Source organism: Pimephales promelas, chromosome 17 (genome assembly GCF_988280905.1).
Source record: "Pimephales promelas chromosome 17, fPimPro1.hap1.1, whole genome shotgun sequence".
Classification (NCBI taxonomy): Eukaryota; Metazoa; Chordata; class Actinopteri; order Cypriniformes; family Leuciscidae; genus Pimephales; species Pimephales promelas.
Window position 1 is genome coordinate 28,053,809 of NC_142785.1, and position 22,635 is coordinate 28,076,443.

At 37.5% G+C, this 22,635-nt stretch overlaps 1 protein-coding gene across 2 annotated transcripts; it reads right to left on the reverse strand.

Annotated features, from left to right (window-relative positions):
- Nucleotides 1-684: 684 nt before the first annotated feature.
- Nucleotides 685-22,092, reverse strand: cdc42ep4b (CDC42 effector protein 4b). Of its 2 annotated transcripts, XM_089122333.1 has the most exons (3): nt 21,779-22,092; nt 4,439-4,563; nt 685-4,349 (listed from the first exon to the last, which is right to left on the reverse strand). In XM_089122333.1, the coding sequence occupies exon 3, from the start codon at nt 4,311-4,313 to the stop codon at nt 3,405-3,407; it is 909 nt and encodes a 302-aa protein (XP_088978459.1). In that variant the 5' UTR covers nt 4,314-4,349; nt 4,439-4,563; nt 21,779-22,092; the 3' UTR covers nt 685-3,404. The 2 variants fall into 2 exon arrangements, with proteins under 2 accessions (XP_088978459.1, XP_039521217.1); XM_039665283.2 differs by having other exon boundaries at nt 685-4,563.
- Nucleotides 22,093-22,635: the final 543 nt, after the last annotated feature.

A 22,635-nucleotide genomic window follows, 5' to 3' on the forward strand; every position in this document is an offset into this window, starting at 1 on the left:
TAATAAAATATATAAACAAAACAAATTAAAGAAACATTTCATATACAATATTATTATTGAACACATTTATAAGTCTATATTGTATCATTTATCATTGTAGCTGTATTTAGCTGTACCACAAGATGGCAGTAGGAACTCAGCTATACTTTGTGCAAGCCTATTCATTATAGTGTATTATAGTTTATCATAATATTTCACATTATCAGCCATATTCAAATATTTTTCAGGTAAATAATCTATCAACATATTTGATGTCAAGTTGCTCACCTTATAGCTCATGTCCACCTTGAATCCACTCCCTCCAATGCATTTCCATGCAAATCCTAAAAACTGATAATGTGTTCATTAAAGTAAGGAAGAATTACACATCTAGTCCTGGTAGAAAAGTTCTGTCCACGTTTCACACTTGTACCCAATTGAGAAGAATTTACTTTTTGAAATTTAATAATTAACTATTGGATTGAATCTGTGAAATCTGTTTCACCAGCACAAACAGTGCGCAGTGATAGATTTCCCTGAGTCAACATACTGGAAAGCTGTGATACAGTAGTGTCAGCCTAAGGATGATTATTAAGCATGCAAATCTGCTACAACATGAACAAACTTGCTCAGGTATTTTGTTTCACTCTTAAATGATATTCGCATTGACAGTCATGAACACCAGTACAAATTATGGCCCTTCAGTCAAGTTTATCAGCTTTCTTATTTATTGAAAAATAGAACTGTTATTTTGCAAGGGAAAGTAAGGCAGGGCATTATATATTATTTCAGTACAGAATAATGCAGATAAAAGATAAACAGCAAACACTTGAAAATTAAAGAGATGGTTCATACTTTAGTGTTCGTCAATAATTATCTGTAGGAAGATGTGCTCATATAGTAAATAAGCAAAGACATATAGTAACTATGCCATCATATATGGATGATACTGTTGTCTCTCTAAGCATAGACACTAGTTAAAGTATTGATGGCCAGTAAGAAAACTACTGTAGAGGGAGCCCTGGTGCTCTCAAAACCTGTTACAGTCCAGCATTCCAGCTCATTTTCAGTCTCACAAATCCAGTTCCGGACATCTGGTCGTCTTCAAAACCTTTGCGTGCAGCGTGATATCTCCAAGAGCACTTCCTTAACCCGTATGAACAAAAATTAAAGGGCAACAAAACAGGAAAAGAAGAAATTGGCACATTTGATTATCCTCCTTTTGTGCTAGAAGACAAATGCAGCATTTCAACCAGATATAAGGCCACACAAGCCCCTCGTACCCCTTTAATAAAGCCCTTTCCCAAACCATTCTATACACAAAGAAAAACACCCAAGGATCGTACCTTTATCAATCGTACCTTACTTGTTCCTCTGAACAGACATGCTGGTTCACAAACCACCGAAAAACAGATGAGTAAGCAAATAATGTAGTTAGTCTGATCACAAAGTGAAGGTAAAGGCCACCGAGAAATCTGTATAATAATTCTGTATCGCAGAAAACCAACTGTTTACAAATATTACCAATTCTACAAAATGGTGTTCTCTTCAGCTCCTAGTGTGCTTACAATGTCAGATTACAGGGCCAGCACTGTTGACTAAACAATAACGTCAATTAAAAAAAAACCCTCAAATATACATGAAATGAATAACTAAACATTATGTACATATATCAAGAGTGGAACACTTAAATTATCTCCCCAGAACATAACTGTGATCCAAAGTGCACGATAAACAGTTAATACTTGCTGAGATACCAGGATGTTAATCATCAGCAATTAGTTGATGCTTTCTGTGGTGAGCCCATAGTGTTAAATATCTCGTCAGTTTTATGGCAAATGTGCTATCTGTTGTTTTAAAACATTTTTCTTGCTGGTTTGTGAAAGTCTTATAATAGAGACCTAAATGTGAAGTGTGTAATTTCTGCAGCACTAAACAGAATTTCAAAAATGATTAATGGTAGATGCAGATGTTTGAAACTTCAATCAAACAAATCAGTAGCCCCGCCCCCAAACTTACATGATTGGCTGAGCCAAAGTTATGGAATCCATTTAAATATTCCAAATGACCATAAACTGAATACTGCCGTTTTTTTTTTATTTATTTTTTTTTTTATTACTATTAATGAATTCCATTTTGGTCCTGCTAGTGGCAAGGAAATTACACACTTCTCTTTTATGGAAAATCAAGTGAAAGCTTTGGAATGAGTCAGATCTGTTTCAACCGCATCAACAATCTCTGTAAGATAATATTGCATGGAGGATCAAGTTTGCTCATTTTGAGGTTAAAGAATTTGAATAAAGTACATTTCTGTCTATGTTTACCCACCACAAAGGGTATGGCACTAACTTGAAGAGTGGCTATACAAGTTACAGTCTTATCACGGGTGGGTGATAAGTCTTATCTCTATTCAAAACCTAAATACAAAGAACTACAAGAGCCATTGAGGGATGAAAACCCCTCTATAGCCACTTCTGCTGATGAGCATGGTTTGAAGATCGAGGCACTACACTAGACCCTGAATAAGAGAGCTACCCCTTCATCTCTGAGCCTATACAATGATAATCAAATAACACACTTCTCAGCCCTCTTGACATCAATCCTCATTCACACACACAAAAAATTGACTTCGTCATTGGTTCCACTCACACTGATCCGACTGCCTCCAAACAGCGTCACCACTGCTAACGGGTTCTGTATCCCATCAATCTAAAGTTTCCAAGATTGAGAATTTCATGTGACCCGACAGAAAATCCTCTTAAACACACATGGACCACATGACAAAGTCCAGATCCACTACATAAACAACTCTCAACAGAAAAAAAAAAAGTAACATATGCCAGAGATAAAGCGTTGTGTTGAACCTCCAAACACGTTTATGGCATTCAAATCAATTTACATCAATACAGATTTGTGTACAAAATTTAGGATATAACTTAAAGATGGAATCAAAAATTGTGAAATTTAAGACTGTTGGCAATGATTTGGAAGTCCAAAGGCATAAGCGAGCTGCATCCGAGCACTGTGTCGATCATGGGAGAATATGAGGTTTGGTTCCACACAAACCTCCAGTTATCAGCGTTCCCAGTGGTCAACACTGGAATTCATTAACGATACTCACGAGACCGTAATTACCATTTGAAACGGAATTTCCTCGCCTTGGCATATGCAAACACACAAGCGCATTCCTCTCACAGCTGTGGCGGCTCTGGTGAAAGTCACAAGTAATAGAAGGTTTGTATACCTGAACTAGGAATTGTAGTGAAAAAGTATTTAGCAAGGGCTAAAACGTAGGTTTTCCCTTTCATCTCCATTATCAAATCAGTCCTCCACGTACAGGCTTTGCATTCACCAATCGACCACAACCCACCTCCTCCTCTTCTTTTAGTCTTTGCAAAGACTGTTATGGCAAATTACGGCTCATTTTACAGCTTAATCTCCTCGTCGTCATCGTCCTCATCCATGTAGGAGAAGTCTCTGTCGTCTTGGAATCGAGGTGAGCTGTACTTGATGTTGTCCATATTTCCCTCATAAATCTGATTGTGGGGTTTTTCATCCAGCACGGTGGACCCTGAACTTGAGAGGGAACAGCTGTCCAAGTGTTGATGGTTCCTGGTTTGGAGCTCTGGAGTGTAAGGGTTGGTGCCTGGCCTTTGGCGTGGAGGCCGGATCGGAGGAAGGGGGTCCTCTTCCTCCACTTCATTGGGAGGACTCTGGGGCGGCGAGCTGCTCTTCCCCTCTTCGAATCCCAGATCGTCATCATCTAAGCCCTTCTTGTCCATCACACTCAGGATGTCGCCCAGCATGGAGGGACCCAGATCAATGTGGAAGGACATGATGGACTCTGCATGTTTCATGCCTCCGGTGTAAGGAACTGATGGACGCAAGTCGGTCAGCTCACCGAAATTCCTCTCGTCCAGCTCCAGGTCCGATACAGCGGGCGCTGCGGCTCCATTAAGCGGCTTTCCATCAACTTCTGGAGCGTTTTTTAAAGGACTCGAGGACACGCTTTTGGGAAGGTGGATTTCTGTACCCCGTCCTGCGTAGTCATCATTCAAATATGGCAGCGAGATTGCATTTTTTACATAACTTGGAGAGCCTCCAGGGGGCGCTAGTTTGGATTTGTCAGGCTTGTCGCGATTGACCGACTGTGAGCGCTTGCTGCTTCGGAAGGTACGGGAAAGGAGGCTCTGTTTAGGTGAGCTCTGCTGTACCTCCGGCTCCCTTGGTGGCTCCCCTGAGCGGCTGCTAAGAAAGGAGGTGTCCCCGAAAGCATCGCCTCCTCGGCCCACATGCATCGTGTGACGGAAGTCTCCCAGAGGTGCACTGATCATTTCTGCAGTCAAGTCAGCACGAGAGCGCCGCTTTGACTGGGAGGACGAGGACACAAGCTGCTTCAAAATAGGCATGATGACTTCTCAATTACTGTCCACAGAAAATTAAAATCCTCTTTTCTCACCAAGAGATGAGTCACTCTTTCAGATCCAGGATAGTGGTCAGGATGAAAACTCTTCCAAAAGTCTAGGACACAGCCATTTTTATCCTTGAAGTACAGTGTCCTTCCTTCAACATCTGACAACTGACCTATAACAGAAGAGAAAAGAATCAATAATTTTTCATTTTACAAAGCTGACATAAGGATTCCCTTTTATTTTAGAATTTAAGTTTAACTGTCATCTGATGGAATATATTACATTGAGAAATTATTGAAATTGTACATGACACTTGGAATTTATGGAGATTTTGGGACATCACAGGCTAAATGTATGTCATAATTTGCTTGAAATTGATTAATTATAGGGGAAACTTGCTTTGAAAAAGAAAAAGGGGTGATAAATTTCTAAGCAGTTCACCTCTAAAGCCACTTGTAGTATTACATAACACATTAACGGAGAGGTGGAAGAGGTTGGAAAAGGAATTCCCATTTCATCCCATAGGCCATGAGCCTTTTATTGTTCTTGGAGGAAGTGCGGTCACGAAAGGGTGACACGTTGCACGAGTGTTGATTTACAGAGCTCTTGTTACTGAAGGATTTACTTTTGCATGGTGGTCACCAAGTCACCACACAAACCAAAGCTTTGTACACTTCCAACTCTGCTTGCTATGAACTTTTGAACCATCCGTTTACGCAGAGGAATCTGGATTTAAACCACAAAAATGGCATGCCAAATTCTAGGGCCTAAGATCAGCTTTCGAAAAAAAATATATATATATCATTGACTTCTATGAACATTTGTGTCAGTGTTGGCACGGGACATCAGTGCTCCAAAAATGATCAAGAAAAAGCACACAACAGAATCCTCCCATATATTCGAAAAGTAACAGAACTGCAATTGTTAATTTAGCAAAAGATCTTCAAAACAGTAAATAAGTTAATGAAAGTAGCCTTGCTTGACAAAAATCCAACAAAAACTGTACAGATAACAAATAAAAGGGTGCAATGCAGATTTTGGGCAGTAATGCATTCCAAGGCACAAATCCCCTTTTTTTCTAAATCCACATTCATTTCATGATTACATAACCATAAGCTCAGGGGATTCTGGGAAAAGGACTACATTTCTTCTTAAATTCAACTCCATCCAGTGCAGTATTCTCTGTAGTATGTGCCAGGCTGTTATATCATGCGGAAATCTAGACCTTTACACTGCACTGGCTGAGATTTTCTTTCCAGACCTGCTGACAAGGTAGTTTTCCCTTTTCCCTCGACACCTTTCTTGCATTTACACACTTATTTTTGACTGCTCCTTTCTTTCATACACAACTAGGTACTTTAAGCAACTAGGTACTTTAAGCATTCTACTTCCAGTTAACTATTTAGATTTTGTAATTCTTCTAGTAATCTGAGGAAGAATGAAATGAAACACTTAGGATAACGTTTTTTATTTCATTTACTTCCAATAGGAGGCTTTCCAGATAATGATTTGCATCTATTCCATTCTAGAAAGCTTATTGATTCATGTTCATTAAGAACATTAAAATGAGCAAGAAAATGCCCAAGGTGGCTCTGATTTACATACTAAGCAAGCGACAAAGTAAATAAATATATAAAGTACATAATAAGTAATAAAGTAAATACAAAGTAAGAAAATATGTTAAACAAGTGCAATATACAATGAAAGATTGAGTAGCATTCTGGTAAGCTTTTAAAATAAAGCTAATATTTAAGAAATATATTAGTTTATTATTATTGTTCATTCATTCGTATTACCTGTAAACTGCATGTAACCTGCTGCATAAGAGCTACAACCAGTTCTTGATTCCCAACTCTATTTGAAACCACTTTTTTCTATTCTTTTTCTTCGCTTCTCTGCATGTCTTGGAAGACTAATGATGGTTGTATCATCCTATTGTAATGTCACTGTAGAGGGTATGAAACAAAGGAAAAGTATAAAAAGGGAACCACTGAATACGAGTGAACTCCAGTGCTCATTGAGGTTCACTGTGAACTTTTTGATCCCCAACCGTGCGCTGTGATTTATGGTTTAATAATCTGATTATCTGATTCTTTACACAGGGGAGGCCTATTAGCCTTCACTGACCACCAACAGCCAACAAAAGAATAAGACAACCACTCAAATAAACCATGATCAAAGACAAAATTATACGACAAACAAAATGCTAAAAAAAGTCTGATTTTTCTGAAAAGGTGGATATGAACAAAGCGCCTGCTGCCATCTAGAGAGTGTATACAGTAGTCAGCAATTTTGTTTTCAAACATGACTTCATAACAGTCCCAGAGTTGCATGCATGCCATCTGGATGAATGAGATCCAGGCAACAATATTCCAACGACACGTCACCCCACCAAAAACATTTGCATCTCTGACAACAAAAGCCCATTGAGCGAAAGTAGCTGTGAGAGAACAGAGGAGGGTTTGATAAACGATAATCTCTCCACTTGAGTCAAAGAACTGGGCGTCCCTGTGGAGGATTCAGCTCTGCCCGCTGGCAGATTGACCTCATTGTTGAATCCCGGCATATCGCCCCACTCCGAGGTCCAGATAGATTATTGTAGCCTATGTGTTAGTATGAAGTAATGCAAGACACCCTAGTGTAGTCTTCCTGTGTAAATGATTTTGATCACAAATCAAAAAAGGCAATTTTAAACATCGGGACATAATGATCTTAAATTAAAAGGTACAATATGTAACTTTTGGCACTCTAGCAGTTAATAAACAAAACTACGCTCTAAAATGCTGGGTTATTTCAAACCCAAATTTGGACCAAATATTGACAAACCCAGTAATTGGGTTTTAAATGACATTTTTAGCCCAAAGTTTGGGTTTGTCCATATTTTACCCAAAATGGTATTAAAACAACCCAGCATCTTGCAGAAGAACACTGTAGCCAGAGCATATGAATATGACGAGTCATGCAAGTATATTGGTTTATACTTTGTAGTGGTTGTGGTCCAGCTCAGTCTAAATTAGTCCAAAAATAACACATTGTAAGGGTACCATTATGATTCAGGATGAGACAAAACACAGTTTGGAATATGGATTCATGATGTACTCGCTCATTACATACATTTCGTAAAAAAAAAAAAAAAATACTAATCTATAAATCTATTATACATCAAATGGATTTTAATACTTTCAAATGGTGAAACAAATTATTTTTTATATATTGTAACATTATAGTTCTTACAATGCCATTTCATAATACAGTGGCTTTGACTATGCTGTTTATGTTGTAGAGCAAAATGTGAAAGGTCTATTAACCTCAAACCTCATTTTACGTAATTCGAATACCGCTAGGGCATTCCCATAGGAACCCATGCCAAATTAGTCGTCCGGGTTGGCCTAGAAATTAATGTCATAAATCACAACTGAACGGCTCTATTGCTCCAACAGTTGTACAATTCATTATTAGGCAATGTATATATGGCTCACAAGGCATGATTAATTATATTTAACTGTTTTTCTATAAAGTTAAATTCAGTTTGCTCATTTAATTCAACTGTGCCAACCAAGTATTTTCAATCCTTAAAAATTACTTTAGTAATTAGTAAAATGAACCATTCAAAACTGAACTTAGGACAAAACTATCTGACTTAATGAGTAATTGGTTGATATATACTGTTAAAATGAAAAAGAGGTTTACATTTTTAAATAATAACAATATAATTATTCATACTTTATCAACCGCCATAAACTGATTAACCAAGCTTCACAAAAACACAGAGTCTTTGGTCCTTTTCATGCCTATTTTCCAGCAATCTCAGCGTCTGAACGCTTCATTAACAGCGCCACTCAGGGGATTTCAGAGCATGTCATTTGTGTTCAGCATCATTACACACCAGTATAAAATCCTAACAGCTCCTGAAAGACAACACACCAGCTAAAGATCCCTCTCCCCCTCTGGACATGTGTGTACATATATCAGAACTCACTGGAGACCAACAACTTCACAGCTGCAACAGACCCTCGTGATCAAACTCTGTGAGGGTCTAACCACACATCTGCAGGGCCTCGTTTCACAGGGTCCAAGCTGGGATACCAGGAGACCCGCTACGGCCTCGTCAACATTCCTAAGCGTGAAACACACAAACACTCTCTCACAAGAAAAATATATTAGTCTGTCTCGTCTGGCAGGAGGCCGTTATGGCAATGATGGTAGAAAAACAAGGCAAGGATTGTGGGTTCAATATTTTGAGTTCGAGGATGAATGTGGCCATCAAACCCACATTTACATAACGCACTTTTGTGTACGCAAGACACACAACCAGAGATTAAGACCAGGAAAAATAAAGCAGCTATGCTATTAATGATTCACATCGTCACCACAAGCATCATTCATCCCATGCTGGTAACTCATGATGTCACAATCTCTTGCGTAAAGTGTCCTCTCATGCAAAGCTCATAGAAAGACATCGGATGAGACGATCCACTAAATGAAACACCAGCTGTCACTTGACATTATTGTACTTTTATTTATAGATCCGTTTTAATCTTTTAAGAGTGATCATTACTTATTTAACAGGGTACTTCTGAGCTCTGGAAAAGATCAGTTATTCTAATACAACTGCAGCTCTCTTGATTTTTTTTATTATTTTTTTTTTTTAGGTACAAAAGTCTGGAATTCATTACCATATTTAATTTAAGCAAAAATTATGAATAACTATGTATATTAAAAGTAAACAATAAGTCCGCACACCACAAGATGCTCTGAAGAAAATGTAATGGTTGCTCACCACGTGTGTACATGTAACGTTTCAGGCCACAAGCCCTTCATCAGACATGACTATGTATATTACACATTACATCAAAATATATATTCACACTTTAGACATGACATGAAGTGAAGCACCTGTGTTATTCATGACTGTATTCACATTAGAGCATAACATTACAATTGTTTAAAGAGCTAGTTCACCCAAGAATTGAATTAAAATTGTCATCATTTACTTTCCCTCATGTCGATTCAAACCTGTAAGACTTTCATTTATCTTCGGAACACAAATTAAGATATTTTTAATGAATTTTGAGTGATTTCTCTCCTCCATTGGCAGCTCTGCAACTACCAATTTGACGCTTTAATTAGTTTAAAATTTAAAACTTGACTATAGTTTTACAATCTCTTTATGAACTTTTTAAAGTGTCAAAGTGGTAGTAGTGTAGCTGAAGAGAAATCACTAAGTCATTAAAATATATTCATTTGTTTTCCAAAGATGAACAAAAGACTTCCAGGTTTGAACAGTTTACAAAAATCAAATTATTTTCAGAATATTTGATGACAAAATTTTCATTTTGAAGTGAACTATTCCTTTAAGGAAAGTCTGTTTACTCTACAACACCACCAGACAGCTATTTTGGGCATCCAAGACCCAGTTAGTCCTATCTATTTGAATTGGGAATACTGAAATACCCCAAAACGGCTTGCCGAACTCATTAAATAACATATTTGAAATCAGCAACAAAACATGACAAAATATCCAATAAATGTTGTATCTTATGCCCAAATAGTATTTTGTCGGGCTAGACCAGCCAATCCGCATGTTGCAAGTCTCAGGTTTCAGGTTTTTAGCAGAACCAGAGATTGATGCAATGGTTAGCTTATTAATTGGTAAATGCTGATTGTAATCCACCATGTTGCAATTTCTCCCAATTCATAGGACTGAACCATCTTTCTCTATCTACAGTCATTGGTAACATGCAGAAAATGCCTATGCCAGCCTGTGATTCATTGAGATCTAGGACAGCAGGATTGAGGCACATTCATCCATTGATTAACGTCCAGAAAACACTCTACATAATCTCTTTTAAGACTTAACATCCCTTTAAGAGTCTCTGCTCTTGGAGAGGTTGCTGGTGTCTGTAAAACACTGAGGATTGCCAGATTAAACACACAACAGCAGTCAACAGCCATAAACTGTCAATACAGTTTTGATTGTTAAAGGTATTTGTTTGATTGTCAAGTATTTGTAGTATCATACTACACATTTAAGCAAGGGTATAATGTCTAGGAAGTACAGCACTGCACAGAGACTCTGCATGACTTTGCAGGAGATTCACACCACAAAGCATAAGCTATTTTCAGATGTTATTATTGACTACAATTACAACCTGTTTTTCCTGTTAACCCCACCACAAAGCCTAAAGCCTTATACAGACGTATATTAAGTGGTGAATAAACAGATTGAAAGGTAAATGATAGGGGGAAAACCGGAAGAAAAGACACCCACCAAATCAACCAATAGAATACCTTCTCACAGCCATAAACGCTGTAGACTGTAATAAAGGTAAATGCGTGTTTGGTCCAACACCATGGACACAGAGGGGGACAGAGAGACACTTATCTTATCAATAAGCAGTGATATGAGTGATAGTGAAGAGTAAGGGCAAATCATTTGAATGCAAACACTGTTTGAGTTTGCCCAGAGTTTTGAAGCTTCAAAAAGGACACAAAGGCAGCATAAAAGTAGTCAACAAGACTAGTGCACTATGTTCAAAGCCTATAACCATTTTGAGCCATTAACCATTTCAACCAGATCAATGAGAGTTATAGTTGAACTCAAGTAAAGAACACAATTTGTTAACTAATCATCATCCAGACTAGTTTTGTGAACTAGACCAGCCGATTCATCTGAAAAGCGTAGTTTCCCAAAAAGCATTGTAACCCGAAGTAGATTACAGAACCATTGCCACCAATGGTCTCTACAATCAACTTAACTAAGGCCCCGTCCACACTACTGCGTTTTCGTTTAAAAACGGAGACCTTTTGCTACGTTGTTCCCTAAAACGGGAGCAACGAAGACCTAAAACTGAAAAGTTTAGAAACGTTGCCGCTGCGTTTTGAATCTCTGGAGGGCGTTTTAGTGTGGACGAGACAAAACGGAGAACTTCAGAAACGCTGACGCAGAGGCTGATGCTTGGCTCTATGATTGGGTGTTATCAGTCATGACGTTTCCTTCCCTGATTCGTCATTCACTGTTTACACCGGCACACGCATGCCCAGTGTTGGTGAATGGTCACGTGATCCGCGTTTTCAGTCGTTTTAATGTGGACTGAGATCGTTTCTAATACGCAGATAAAACGCTGGTGTGGACGGAGATCGTATTCGTTTTAATTCTCCGTTTTTAAACGAAAACGCAGTAGTGTGGACGGGGCCTAACAATGCTTTTGAGAAACGAATGGGAGAAGAGGCTAGATATCAATCGTCAACTCAGGATTTTTCAGATTTTAGTCTGTTCCTCACAGAAATGCTATTATATGGCTTCAGAAGACTGGTAATATATTGCATAAGTCATGTTTTTTTTTTCTTTTATCATCTTTATGAAGTTTGGCAACACAAGTTCTTCTCATCCACTCATTTCTCATCTCGACACCAGTCCTTCTCATCCATCCAATATTATACTGAAGAGAAAGACCAGGATATTCCTTAAAAAGTCACTTTTTGTGCTCCACTGAAGAAGGAAAGTCATACAGGTTTAAAATGACATCAGGGTGAGTAAATGATGACCACATTCTCAATTCTGGTTAAACTATTACAGGGAAAAGGCAGGATCATAAGCAGATTATATATCCATCAACAAGGTAAAGGACAAATAAACATGCAAAACGCCTCAAGAGTTTAACCACATTACAGAGTAATACTATCTGCTTCCCGGTCTAGTAGTTTCTAAAAGTTTTCTCTCAGCTTGGTCAAGACAGGATATTATGCACTAGCTTAGTCGGCATTCATCAGCAGCCAGCGGGGTAAACAGATATACAGTACTGTGTGTGTTGGTGCTTTGAGTTTCTCTGCCAAACATGCTGAAACTAACCACAAAGATTACACGCTAAAATGTAGACAACTCTAAAAACCATGTTTAAACCAAGGCCTCACGTGCCACAAACAAACACACCTTCAAGTCTTTTGACTTCACATTTAACGATAACCCTAAAAGAAGAATACCTTTTCGTCAAAACCACTATTTTAAAGGAATCATTCTTCTTGCAAGTCACTTTTCGGCAAGGTGAGGGTTGAAGCTCTATAATCACAGCATATAAACAGACAGAACGTGGCCTTAATCAAGTAGATGAATAACTTTCCACATCCTTTCCACTCCACATTCCTGCCGTTTTCCTCTGCCAAAAAGCCCATGGGTTCAGACTTAGCCAACAATCCTCTCGCAGCTTTATAATTCTGCACACAATCAGAAAACTTTAAACCCAGGCTGAGAAGAGTGCAAATAACGATCGATTTTGAAAATGAGAATGGCATAATCTGGTTTGAAGGCTAAGAAGAAGAGCGACTGCTTGGAATCTAGGCCCACAATAACCCTTTCCAAACGGCACAGATGAGAATGAGAGAGCCAGCAGTGCCGTCTTCCCTGGGTGTTGCCGGCAGACTTGGGGCCCATGTGATTGAGACACATAAGCATGAGTGTGTTGAAGAAAAGCAGACACACATCGGGTGGTGCCATCTTGGCAGGGGTGCGACTGTGCGCCAGCAGACTCGCCACAGTCCTCGCAGGGCATTTCCATCCAACATCTCATTAGACGGAGAGAAAATGAGGCCAATGTTACGTATAAACATTTCTGATAGGAAGAGTGGGCATTGGGCAAGTCGTCCCCTTAATCTATAGCAAACAGAGCTGTAATTCTGTCACATAACCACTTTAGAAAGGAACCATCATATCACATTTAATGCTCAAACTATTATTTTTTTTAAAGTACATTTTTTGCATTGTACTCTAAATTGATTGTCAAAGCTAAATTTATCCAGGTATACAATATGTATTTAATAAAAACAATTTTCAATGTAAACGTATTGCATGATTGCCAAACCTTTATACATTAAAAAAGTAATGACAAGAAAAAGCAATATAAAATAAGAATAAAAAAAACATCAATACAAAGTTTTAAAATAATAAGGCACAAAGTACTGAAAATGAAATGCTGATTAATGAAAATGCACACACAATGCGAAAAAAAAAAAAGAGAATTAGTTTTACGTTCTCATTTAGATTCATTATTCTTATAAATTAATTTATTCCTCTGACTCAAATTACCCCTTAACTAGCCACCGCTTAAATGGGACTACACGTTATATTTCCATGATGCTTTCTTTTCCATTTCGCCTTGAAATATAATTAGGTGTATCTGTGAGCCATCACGTTCCTCCACCCATGCTTAGTTCTCCACTCCACTACAATTTATGAAGCACTTTGCTCAAGTCAAACAGATTAAGAGGATATTTCCCAGCTGACATTCTCAAAAATCTTGGTATTGTGAAATGCAAACTTTGGACAACTTCTTGTCATTCATCTTTTCAGTCTGGGTTCAAAAGTTCAACCATTTTGGATAACTTGAAAAACTGTTGAAATCAGAAAACTGATTTTCACCAATCCTGCTGTTTCTTTGAGAATATGCGCAACAATTAAATGTGACCACAGCATGAGTCACTGACAAAGGAGGCTTAAGTTGTTTGTATTAAACATTACAGTAAAGCCTGTCTTTCAAAACAACTTCCTTCACATGCACTCAGCACCAGTCCAGCAGCATTTTTCAAGGCACCCATCATGATGTGGAAGGTCTCTAATTTACAACTTTCTGTTTTGCTCATAGGAATTCCCCATTGGCATCAGAAGGATACAAGAGGACCTTGAGTAACCCAAACTTGCTACATTCAATGATTGACATACTAAACAGCTGAATAAATTCAACATGTTTTTCCATTCCACTGCAACTTTTTCATTATTTTCTAAACATGTGCTAGACAAATGTGTTTGACGGTTACGCCCGCGTCTTGCATCTTTTGCAGCATCTCACGGCGTTATAAAAGCACGCCGCTCAAGTTGAAATAACAACAAATTTTAAAAGACGCGTTTCGAGACTGCTGTTTTACCCATTTCCTCGCATTTTTCAAAGCAAAAACGTGTTCTGTCTGAGTCAGCCCTCAGACTGGTCTTGACTTAGCCATATTATTCATTGAGAAAGAAAGCACTAAGCAGTCTTCAAATGAAACAATCTTGTCTGAATAACCTGAAAAGACAATCTCAGAACACACAAGAAGACTTCTCACAATCCCTTGCACCCAAAACAACCAACAGGGAAAATAATACAGTCATCACAGCCTTTTTTTATTACACAAAATACAATAATCTTCATTAACACTTAGTTCAGCTTTTCTCAAAAGCCATTCTGAACTTAAATGAAAGTTAATCTTTATCTTTAATAGCCTACTCCTAGTCCTCCTTAAATTATCATAATTGTGAGATGCCAATTTCTTTTTAGGCCTTTACAAGAAAAAAAATCTATAAATAAATATATATATATATATATTTTAACAAAACCCTGAAAAAACACTAATAAAATAGCATTTGTGTGGAAGAAAGAGCTTTTTATTCAACTCTAACTTATAATTAAAAGTTCAAAAAAGATATTTACTGGTCAAAAATGTGTAATTACAGTAATTATGACGTCTACAAAGCATTAGACCATCATAACTCCTGCAAATACAACATAGCCTACCAATTAACTTAGTTAAAAAGAAAATCTTCTCATACATGACTTCTCATCAACTGATAAAATCCTTGTAAATCCCCTCAAGTGGTGACTCAACATGGTGACGGCAGTCTTTGTATATGTGTGCAACGCATGCATGATGATAGGGTTTAAGCACTGATTGCTAACGCACAGCTGTCAGTGTGGTTCAGCTCTAGTAGGTCTGAAAAGAGCAAGGTCCACTCACTTTACACCTTTAAACCAGATGCGTTTTACAAAGGAATAGCTCCAAAATTGAGTGTTCAGTGACAACGAACTCTTCCTCAAAGCAGAATTAATTGCACATAATGCACAGTCAGTATTACAAAAATTTACCATGGTTGCCACCAAAATATTATTATGACAAAGGCCAACACAAATTAATGCAAGAAGTAAAAATAACTGCAGAAATTACTGGCAGTGCCTTTGGTAAATGTAGTTTCAATAGCATATTATCTTCTAAACTAGTAGCAATAGTGTTAGCCCAAATCACTTAATCTGAAATCAACAATACTTAAAGGCCATGCTTGATTCCAATGGTTTAAAATAGGAAGCCTGACTGTGCCAATCAATGCAACACTCCACCTTTAACACACTAAGTGACCTAGTGTCTGAGTTCACTGGAGCATGTAAGTGTTCCTTCCACAGGATAAGGCCTCTGGAAACGCCCAGCTGTCTATCCTCAAAGACACTGAAACTGTGGAAGCAAAGTCACAACGATTACAATAACTTAAATAAATAGAGCTTAAAGAAGAAACTATCTAAAGTACGAGCCAATCCCTTAACACAAACAAAAGAGAAATATATACATTTCTAATAAGAATATGACCTTGACCTCAGAAGACATTCTTACCTTTGAAAATGTGATAGTTTGATAATTTTGTGGAAGCTTGACTATTTCACAAAATAAATTAATTAAATTAAATAAACCCCCATTCATATGGCAAGTTCTGTAAAGCTGGTCTGAGCGAGCACAAGCAACAGTAACTGAAGTGGGCGAAGCTTATGCTCAATTAACCCATTGTTGATCTATTTAGAAAGAAACACAACTGCTCAATTGCTAGTAATCGAGGGAAACATAAACATTCTGAAGACCACACAAGATTTTTCCACACATGTATGGGTCATGTGTCTGAATTCAGGACACATTTGTGGGTTACTTTGAGAATAATGACACCGAGTGACAGAGGGCATTTGTTATGGATCTATAAGGATATTGGATTACCCAAGTGAAGCCAAGAGCATCTGGGATTGGAATGGAGACTAATGGAGAAAAGAATTGCTCCTTTTCTCTTTTCACCATAAAGCCACATGCTTAAGGGAGAGCGACCACCTGTTACTCTATCAGAAGAAAACTGATTGAAATTGAAGGATTGGGACTTAGGGAGAGATATGAACAATGGATAGGAGAACCTAGAGAATGTAAAGAAGAGTGCACGGTACAAATGAAGACAGTGAGGAACAAAAAGGACTGATTTTCCTTTTAAGTGTAAAAAAAATAAAAATAAAAAAAGTGGCCATTACTGTCTTTGTCTCTAGTGTTATCTTAGTTCAGGATAAACACGAGTTTCATTAATGAGCAACATCAATAAACTACCAGGAAAAGTTGCAGTTCAATAAAGGTGATAAACACACTAATGGCAACATTTACAGCTTGTTGGAAGCAAGACAAAAGAGCAAAGGACCAAAACCCCAGAGAGAATGGGTACTAAATTAAAAGCGCTATCTATGTGAAATGTGGCCAGACTAGTTGTCGGGCTGTGCCAGCCAGGTATTAGAAATAATGTGCTTCAAGCTTTGGACTTAAAGAGAAACAGGACGCTCAAGTTGAGGTCTACTTTCACAGGGAGTGATGCCGATACTGTCATTCCAAAAATGCGTGGCTCAACCCAAAGAAAATCACCTGTCATTTTCTCAAAGGTGTATCTTTTTAGCTGCTACAGTGACTTAAACCGGTTTCATACCTTTCAACACTATCACACAAACACAGTATCATGAATTTGTCATCTCCAAAATGAGGGACTTAAGCAATGAATCTCAGTTTGAAACTTGACCGTCATCATCTTGAACCAAAGAAAGGTTACTAAAGTAAAAAACTAAACTAAAAGTTTATTCAAGCCAAAAACAGAATAAGGTCATCATTTAAAGTGACCAAATGGTTAAACTAAATGGAAGTTTTGCAATAGCTTTTTTTTTTTTTTCAGCTATTTTCTTATGAACTTTGGGAGGTCTGTGGGATTGCCATCTGAGGTTGTGATGTCTCGAACTGCATTATAAATGTCTAAAAGATCTTGGTCAACAATTAACCATTGGTTGAGTTTTTTTTTGTTTTTTTTTGACAACGTTAAAACGTTATTTTCCAGGAATCCATATCATAGCTTCACACAGCAGCAGCACAGATTAGTATCAAATCAGTTAATAATGACTGCAAGCTACACTAGTTAACAAGTTAAAAAGCTCATACATGATTCGTATATGGACTAAACGCTACAGGGCTTTGGTCTTTTTGGTATAAGAAGAACTGGCTCATTGCCTGGTGTCAGGAGGAGGTCAGCCTGTAGGACGGCAGGAGGTTTTGGTTTCAGACGAATACGCTTCTCTAACGCTAGTATGTCAGATTCCTGAGGCCTCAGCTGGGCTTGAAGCAGGGAGATCGAGTCGTCTTATTCAAGTTCATGAGGAGAGGAGACAGTGCAAAAATATTGACTCTTGGCAAGACAGAGTCGTGGTTTAAATAGTTTTACTTTCCCTTGTGGTCTGATACGAATGCAGGACAGTTTTCCCAAGTGCAAAGTCTTCTACATAAAAGCTAACAATATCTTGCAGGCATTTCCTATCATTGTAAATAGCATGCCGTGCTTCTCAGAAAATGTTGTATCAATAATATTAACCCCTTCAGACCTGAATTATGTTTCAAGTTTCTGAAAAATATAAAAGCACAATTTCCCAGCTCATGAGGCATCTATAAATGCGACCAAATGAAAATAATTAAATAAATCTTGGCTTTCATTGTAATTTTTTTTGTCCATTCCAATGGACATCAGACAAATAAAACAAAAATGATGGTAAAACAGCCAAATCGTAATCCAAAAACAAAAAAACACAATCAAGCGTCATGGTTTTCCCAAAAATATTAAGCAGCACAACTTTTTTCCACATTGATAGTAATGAGAAATGTTTCCTCAGCATTTATTTTTGACGGATCATGTGAACGAAGACTGGAGTAATGATGCTGAAAATACAGCTTTGACATGGCAGGAATAAATTACATTAACGTATATTCAAATAATAAAAAAGTTAATTTAAATGTAAAAATATATAGTACGGTTTTACTGTATTTTTGATCAAATAACTGCATCCTTGGTGAGCATTAAAGCCTTCTTTCAAAGAAATTTGAAAAAAATCTTAACGACACCAAACTTTTTGAAAACTATGTTAAATACAAGATGATTTCAGTACAACCAGTATTATAAAATATGAAATATTTTACATTTCAATCTTATAGCCTACAGTTTGATCTTCACCCTAACATGTGGTTTAAATTCAGTTGACGTTGTTATCTAGAAAGGCCAGGAACACCATGATTAACTAACCACCATAACGAACAACTTACACGCAAACCTGTCGGCTAAATTTAGGAAGGTTATGCTTTCAAAGCCACCCAGGTTGAACTTTAGTCCTTTGAGCACAGATATGTTGACCTCCTGTAGTGTGTGAGTGTGTGTGTCGACAGCTGGGCTGATTACATCAGAGAGGAATAAGGCTTTCTGAGCAGCACAACAGACTCTGCTGAGTCACAAGAAGAAGGCCACCATAGTGATTAAACAATAAACTCAGTATTATTAATACAGTTGATGTGAGTCTCTTCCCCTCTCTCAAACGCACACACATATCACAGCAGCAGTGGGTGGGCAAGCAGCCAGCTGTATTACTACAGATCCATCCACACACACTCAAGCTGTACACACATAAGCACCAAGCAAGAGGCTGCTGCATTTCAAGTCAACGTGAAATACAAGATTTGTTATATTATCACAATTTAGAATACAAACAAGCATGTGGAGCTTTTTAGCTTTTGTTTTTTTAGGGGGGAGAGAAATCACAATGAAAGTTTTTTTTTTCTTTTTTTTTTCCCCTCAAACTTGCAGCCCTACATACAGATTTGGAACGGCATGAGGAGGACAAAATAATTACTGGATTTTAATTTTGTGGTGATGAAAATTTACTCTGTGTAAAATGCAGTTGCATGAGAGAATGGGGCTGTAAGGTGAAAAAAGAAAGAAAAATTTGGGAAGAAAATAAAAAGAACAGACTGCATTTATCTGTCCATCTGGCAGGCTGGCCTTATAACACACATACTGACCTTGGCCCACATCTTCCATGCTAAAATTTAGGCCAGAACTGTATCTCTGCCTGCCGGCTCTCCTAACTGGAATATCATTATGAGTTCAGGATATTATCCAGGCATCTCTAACAGACACTGACCTCAGAGCACTGGCGGCAGGGTTGCTAATGCCACCTTTCACAAATATTGACACCAAGAATGATAAAAATGTCAAAGGTTAAGGGTCAAAGCCCTGGACCACACAGCACTCACGTTAGAATAGTATTACTTTCACTTAAAGGAGTAGTTCACTTAAAAAAAAAAAAAAAGCTTTTGCTGATAACTTACTCACCCCCATGTCAACCAAGATGTCCATGTCTTTCTTTCTTCAGTCGAAAATAAATTAAGGTTTTTGATGAAAACATTCCAGGATTTTTCTCCATTTAATGGACTTCAAGGGGAACCAAACGGTTCAAGGTCCAAAAGACAGTTTCAGTGCAAACTGTAAACTGTTCAAAGGGCTTTAAACGATTCCAAACTATGAATAAGGGTCTTATCAAGCGAAAAAAATCGCTCATTTAAAAAAATAATAACAACGTTTAAGTTTTATAAGCTCAAATGCTCACCTTGCTCTGTTCTGTGACTCTCCTGTTGGAACTCGTTCATCAAAATGAACAAATCTTTTTCCGAGTCAATTCGTTCGTTGAATGAACCAAATGACACGAAAAAAGAGTCATTCATTTTGATAAACGAGTTCGAACAGGAGAGTCACGAACGCGCATCACAGAACAGAGCAAGGCGACCATTTGAGCTTATAAAATGTAAACTTTGTTTTTTTTTTTTAAATGAGAGATCATATCACTTGATAAGACCCTTATTCATCGTCTGGAATCGTTTAAATCCCTTTGAACAGTTTGTTGATTGCACTGAAACTGTCTTTTGGACCTTGAACCATTTGGTTCCCAGTAAAGTGAATTACCATATATGGAGAAAAATCCTGGAATGTTTTCATCAAAAACCTTCATTTCTTTTCGACTGAAGAAAGAAAGACATCTTGGATGACATGGGGGTGAGTAAATTACCAGCAAAAGTTTTTTCTTTTTTTTAAAGTGAACTACTCCTTTAAGCTGTGGTGTTAATCATTCATTCGTTCCTGATGGAGGAATTAAAAGGTTTAGATTTACATTTAGTCATTTACATGGTGTCAAATTAAGATATTTCAACTTGGAGCAACAGATGATGAATTCACACAACAATAGGTAAAACAAAGTCAATCCATGATACTCTGAAGTTGATTGTGCTGTTGAGACAACCCATTAGGGTCAATCAATTTCACTCTGATAACCTTTAACAATACCAGAGCGCTTGCCAGGTTTCTGCAAACAACAGTTTGAGCCATTAGAGTAATGAACTGTAAAACTGCAGCCATCTGACCAATGTTTATTATGCAACAGATGTGGCCAACAGGTTCAGGACAATATATGGAGAATACATCTGGAAATTCACAAGAAGCTCTTGGAATAAATACTTCACTGGATTCCTATTTCATTGCAACGTGGACTTTTTAAGAAGTGGTTACATAACATTTCATCTGACACTTTTTCTCCATACCGGACACAAGTAGCACACTGTTACAGCAGCATCCAGGCATTTAGCACCACTATACTAATGACTCAAAATCACAAGCTCCTTGTCTCCTGCCATCCCAACAAGCAGCACACGCCAAAGCCCCCCATTAGAGATCACTGGTTAACTAACTGCTAACTCACTTTCACAATCTTGTGCATTGGTAGCCTATACAAAAGCCCCAGATTGAAATCTGAAATTCAGATTGTGGAGTAAAATGATTTTGCTTCTAAAACAAAAGTAATGATTAACTGATTTAACAAGAACAATTTAGATCCATGAAGGTCAGTGTACCACACATAGCTGATAAAAATCCAAAGACAAATAATGCAAACATTTCAAACATTAAACATGAAACAATAAGCCAGATATGAATGAAATAACATGCAAATATCAGCATTTTAATCAATATAATTTAGGCTATTATGCAGAACTCAATGTACACATCTATTATTGGGTATAAAATATAAAAAAGGTATCAATAAACATTATTAAGTTAATATAATTTGTTACCAAAATGTAAACATTTGATAAATTATTTATTGCATAAAATGTAGGGTAACACCATGATCACTGCATATACAGCACAAAGCAAACAACACACAGTAGTAGAGGAATGTCTGAGACGGACACATTCAAAAAAACTGAACATACATTTTTTGGGACCACATTTGATAAGTCTATTTGAGATTCAGATGAATGAGATATCAGTCTCTGACTGAATGGCCTCTAGAGTTCAATACAAGACACTTGAAGAGCAAACGCTTCATTGTATCTTTTTCTAACCCAAAGAACTTCTATCCAAACTTGCATTGATTGGAAGCTTGTGGGATATGAGCAAAGGTCGCACAGATGTAATAAATAATAAAGCTTTTTTTTACCACTGTTTGCAGAGTCGTATTCGATGCCAGAATCCTCAACGCCAAGTTGAGCTTCTCATCCAACAACAATGGACCAAGTTCAATGGAATCACACTCCAAACAAAAGAGTCCGTAGAGTGTAACACAACTCAGGTTCAGCCTGACAAATGTCCCCGATATCCTTTAAACAGCTTTATGTGGGAGCAACGCGTTTATATGTGACAAAAAACGAGTTAATTACTTTAATCTTGAGGAGCACGTCTTGGCGTTCTGACCGTAGTTCAATGTGCGATGGCGCACTAATGCGGTTCAAGCGTTCGAGACAGTCCTCTGACTGTGTGACGAGTGACGACGCCCCGCCCCTGCCGCACACCCCGCCCCTTTCAATGATGAGCTCAGTCTCTCATTGCCTTTTAAAGAACCAGTATCAAATTTACCTCCAAATATACGACTGTAAAATAAAGTAAATTAAGTTTGCCTTTGGCGTATATTAAATTTAATTTAAAAGCACATTTTATTCATTATATTTTTTTATCATCATTTGTGTTCATTTAGGCTATATATACACAAAAATAAACATTTAAAATTAACCAATATTATCTATAAATATTATATATATATATAAAAAAAAGGCAACCAGATGTCTTTATAAAAGTGTCTGTGATCATCTTTTGTCTGAGAATAATTAAGTTCTGTTTTATTACGACCCTGGTTAGTTACCAAAAGGAATGATGTAAACCACACTAAACAAATGTGACATACTCAACCACATACATCCTCTTCAGCTGTGTGATTCATAGTGACATAGCATTCTAGCGCTCATAATGGCAAATTATCAACATGATAAAAAATAATCTAAATATGTACATCTAAATAAA